The following is a 4,952-nucleotide window of genomic DNA, read 5'->3' on the forward strand; positions in this document are numbered from 1 at the left end:
CTCTCTCTCGTTTTCCAACCAGAATAACGCCTCTCCACTACACACTCATATATATATATGTATATATTCTTGTCTTTCTTCTTTTTACTTTTTAACTTTTCACCCCATTTTTACGAGATCAATAAATTACCAGTTACCAAGCAGAAAACAAGGACGTCAAGTAACTCCTCTGATAAGACTGTTTCATCTGTTACATATAGGACCAGTCCAAGTTCTCAAATAGAATACGAAATATGAGTTGGAATTTACAAGATTATAGAGCTGAATGTTCAGTATTAAAAATCAAATCCATGAAAGAAAAGGTTTAAAACTTCAAAGTACGTTAGTTTTCATGTGTATACATATATATGTATATGTGAGTTTGAGAGGCATGCATGGGATGTTTTGTTTCAGAGAAAGGGGAGGGAGGAGTTGAGAAAGAGGGAGGATGATGATGATATAGAGTGCAGGCTTTTGACAAATGACAGAGACATTTAAGAGAGAGAGAGAGAGAGAGAGAAGGGAACGTGGGGTGTTGGGGGCCCAGGTGGTGCGCGCGCGAGACAAAAGAGAGAGAAAGGGGGGGAGGGGCCCACACACCGCCCATGCGCACGGTGTCTTACCAAAACTGAACCCATCATCGATCCAATACCTTGACCTAACCCTAACCCAACACCATTACACCACCCCTTAGCTAATTACCTATTACCCCAACCCTTCTCCCTCTCTCTTTTTTCCTCTTTCTAATTTTCCTCTCTCTCTCTCTCTCTCTCTCTCGGACACCCTTTACCAATAACTCCTAGGAATCTCTATGGCCGAAAGAAGCTAGAAAATTACCTAGGACGACACAACTACTTCACTCGCATGAGCTCGAGGGAAGAAATTATGGAGATGATGGCTTCTTGATTCAGCTTTCAGGATAATATTTGGTGGGTATTGTTTAAAAGCTTCTCTTCTTCTCTTTTCAGCTCAAAGTTAGTAGCTTTTGATCCCTCCAAATCTCCCAGATAAAAAAAGAAAGCTTTATATCGTCAAACTTAACACTGCAAGATCGAGTGTCTGTTTCTCTGTGGATTTCAGTGGGTTTGTATGAATGAGAGCTGATTAATTAGGGTTGTAAAGAAGAAACAAGAGATGGATCCAGTAACAGCCCACGGCCGTTCTCTTCCACCCCCTTTTCATGCGAGAGATCTTCATCTAGTACACCCTCATCACCAATTTCAAAACCATCACCAGCCAGCTCAGAATTCCGATCAAGATGATCAGCAAAGCGGGAACAGCGGATTAAGCCGTGGCCAGAAGAGAGATCGTGACGAAACTGCTGGTACCACCACCATAGGAATTGAGGGCAAAGAGCTGGCGACAACCTTAGTCGGCGCCGGAGAAGGTGAAATCACCAGAAGGCCTCGAGGGAGACCAGCCGGCTCAAAAAACAAACCCAAGCCACCCATCATCATCACCCGAGACAGCGCTAATGCTCTCCGCTCCCACGTTATGGAGATCGCTAACGGTTGTGATATCATGGAAAGCGTCACCACCTTCGCCCGGCGCCGACAGAGAGGAGTTTGTATTTTGAGTGGAAGTGGCACCGTCACTAACGTCACGCTCCGTCAACCCGCCGCACCAGGTGCTGTCGTCACTTTACATGGCAGGTTTGAGATTCTGTCTCTCTCCGGCTCCTTTTTACCGCCTCCGGCGCCGCCGGCTGCTTCCGGATTAAGCATCTATCTAGCTGGTGGTCAGGGCCAGGTGGTGGGGGGAAGTGTAGTGGGTCCACTTCTTGCTTCAGGCCCGGTGGTTATCATGGCGGCTTCGTTCGGTAATGCGGCTTACGAGCGGCTTCCTTTGGAGGAGGAAGAATCTGCGGCAGCTCCAGTTCCCGGCGGCAGTAGCGGAGGGCTTGGATCTCCGGAAGGCGTGGGACAACAACAACAGCAACAACAGCAACTAATGCAAGATCCAAATGCAGCTTTCATTCATGGGTTGCCACCAAATCTTTTAAACTCAGTTCAATTGCCGGCCGAGGCTTATTGGGGCACTGCTCGTCCTCCATTTTAACACCATGTTTAATTAATTTCCTCTCTTTGTTTGACCCTTCAATCACCTCTTTAATTTCATTCTTCTTCTCCTACAACATAAAAGTTTATGTTTTGAGCTTTTCGTCTGCTTTTGATAGAAGAAGAATGTACAAATTTGTGGATTTTTGCTGGGTTTTTTTTTCTTCTTTTCTTAATTTCCTTTCTTGGTTATTCCGTTAGAATAGCTTTCTTAAACTGTGCCTGGTTCAAAATAGCTTAAACGACAAAGAAGCTGCAGAGAAAATGGCACTCGGATTCTCGCTAGCTCGATCAATCATTTTGCATTTCTTATCTTGTATGTTCCTGATGATGATCTTGTACTTGTCATAGCTTGTCTGAGAGAATTGTTCATTTTCCGTCACTCTTTAATGGGAAAAAGATTTAGCGAAAAAGACAACTTTTGTTTAGGCTACTTTTACTGGGTTGAATTCAGTATGTCTCCTCCATTGTTACGTGATCCAAGCTCTCCCAAATAATAATTATTTAACAGATTTATTTTTTTCTTACTGGGTTCATATATAAACATATAAATTTCAATTATTATGTCTTATTTTTTTATAATAATAAACATATCAGCAGGGTCTCTTCTTCTTCTTCGTCTTCTTCTCTCTCATTTTGAATTGCTGTCCATAACAGAGTCTCGTTATTATTACACCTAAATGTGATGCACCTTTTGCTATACACTCTTGATGATTATGAGTACATGATTTTTATTATTTTGAAGTTATAAGTGGCTGTTTCAAGGTTGGTGGGAGGATGGCGAATCATGACTTGGAGGAAGCCTGGTAATGGCAGGTTATGGGCTTAGGGTTTTTATTATTTTTATTTTTATTTATATATTTGGCTGTAATATATGAATGACAATATTCTGACTGGTTAGGTTTTTTTTTTTTAATTTTTTTAAATTTTTTTTTGATGAAGCAGAGAAGAGCATTGGGTACTGGTTTGCACGTGCGCTCACACGTGCGCTACTCTGTAAAAAAGCTCCTTTTCGAGGCAGCAACAACTACTACTTCCATGTCAACAACCAAGACAAACAGGTCTCAAGCGTTAGTCTTTCTTTCTTTTCTATCTGTGCTGTCACTGCCAACTGAGAGAAGAAAAGGATTGGGTGATTGAAATGAGAATATATACATATAAGGTGAATATATATATATATATATTATATATATATATATATGTAAAGAGTTTATTGTCTTGATTCTGTAATGGTATGTTCATTGAAACCCTAGCTAGCTCTCTGCTGGTTCTTTGCACTGAAACTTTACCAGCTGAAACAGCATATCCCTTTTTCTTTTTATTTAATTTTGCTTTTTCAATTAACTGTTTCTTTGGATTCTTTTAAAACATGGGTATTATATATATATACATTTGATATTTTATACGTTGTCTTTGCTTTTTATTTTATAATTTCTATATCTTATATTTTTGACATGATCACAACAGTTTCAAAAAATCCTCGCTAGATATATATAGATATGTTACACAAACACACATATATATGATATGCTCATAAACTTCACTACCTTTCTTTCTTTTTTTTTTTAAAAATTTCTTCTTGTTTATATTATAAAGTTCCTCTACTTAATTAATTCTTCTAGTGCTACTTTTTCTATATATTTTTATATACCTAACTTGCTTAATTTCATTCCATAGTCTGCCTAGCTAGGAATTTGAGTAAGGCTTCTAAATCCATTATTATTCATCTTTTTTAATTATATATAATCTAGAGTGTCAGTTGAATTCGTTGACTAAATAGTTAGTATTTTTATTTCATTTTAAAGATGTAAATTCGAGTTTTGAACTATGCATCTTAATATTAATAGCATATAGGGATCACTAAATTAATTAAATGTATGAAATCTTACTATAACAAGAATGCTATAGATATAACAGAAAAGTTTTCTTTATATTTGATACTGATATTATTTTTTTAACTAAATCACATTTCTATGAATTGTACATTTTAAAAAATACATTTCTATTAATTGTTTGATAAAATTTAATTTCATAATTTTACATTGTTAATTTAACATTTTTGTCAAATTCTTATTGAAAATATAATATTTTATTATCACGTAACGGCTAAACAAAATAATTTCTCTCTACGTGGATCTTATGTGTAGCCGTTAGAGGTAGCTCTCGTCTCTAAATAATTTCATTTATTGAAGGTGTGATTGAGGATGTGAACAAAAATAATAAATATTTATGTAGACGAAAAATTCGGATTGTTTATTAAAACTTAAATATGTATACTTCTGATGAGAAGTTCTAGATTCAAATATTTATCTTTGTCTTTCTTCTCTTAAAAAAAACAGAGATAGAAATGTCTATACAATGCATAACCTAGTTTCTAATATTTGCAATGCCAATGCAATTTCCTTAATGAATCAATACATATCATCCTTCTTTGGTATTTGAAAAACTAATAAGTGGCTAGTTTGTAGTTAATTTAGTTGAACTTCTATAGATATTTTTGAATTGGAAATACATATAATTTGTTAATTAATTGATAAATATACACGAATTGTAACACAATATCATATAAAAATACACAAATGTATAATTTGACTTGAAATTATAGTCTTTTATAAAGAAAGTTACATCAAATTATATTAAAATATTCTATACTTAATTTTCTTGTTAAGAAAGTGTATAATTTGTGTAATATATACTGTTTTCAAAAGTTCAACTCATGATGTCGTTCATGAATTACCTATACATTAACGACGTGGTGATCATCATTAAAGCCTTTAACGTGTTAGTATCCATGGCTATGAAACTTATCCTAAAAACTGTTTAATATATCAATATTATAATTAATTTAATGCATATGTCAACCGGGTCTTTCGCAACTTGTAGGTAGCTTATATTGGTGGACCATAAGTATAGGCT

General features: G+C 35.9%; 1 protein-coding gene across 2 annotated transcripts; it reads left to right on the forward strand.

The window, feature by feature from the left end:
• The first annotated feature begins 552 nt into the window (after window positions 1-552).
• LOC110819582 (AT-hook motif nuclear-localized protein 24) lies at window positions 553-3,441 on the forward strand. Of its 2 annotated transcripts, none has more exons than XM_022048824.2 (3): window positions 553-2,352; window positions 2,782-2,852; window positions 2,982-3,441. In XM_022048824.2, exon 1 carries the CDS (start codon window positions 1,114-1,116, stop codon window positions 2,035-2,037), a length of 924 nt encoding a protein of 307 aa, XP_021904516.1. In that variant the 5' UTR covers window positions 553-1,113; the 3' UTR covers window positions 2,038-2,352; window positions 2,782-2,852; window positions 2,982-3,441. The 2 variants fall into 2 exon arrangements, with proteins under 2 accessions (XP_021904516.1, XP_088076142.1); XM_088220016.1 differs by having other exon boundaries at window positions 2,782-2,842.
• The last annotated feature ends 1,511 nt before the right edge of the window (window positions 3,442-4,952 follow it).

The sequence above is a fragment of the Carica papaya genome, chromosome 5 (genome assembly GCF_054855325.1).
Source record: "Carica papaya isolate Zhongbai chromosome 5, ASM5485532v1, whole genome shotgun sequence".
Taxonomy (NCBI): Eukaryota; Viridiplantae; Streptophyta; class Magnoliopsida; order Brassicales; family Caricaceae; genus Carica; species Carica papaya.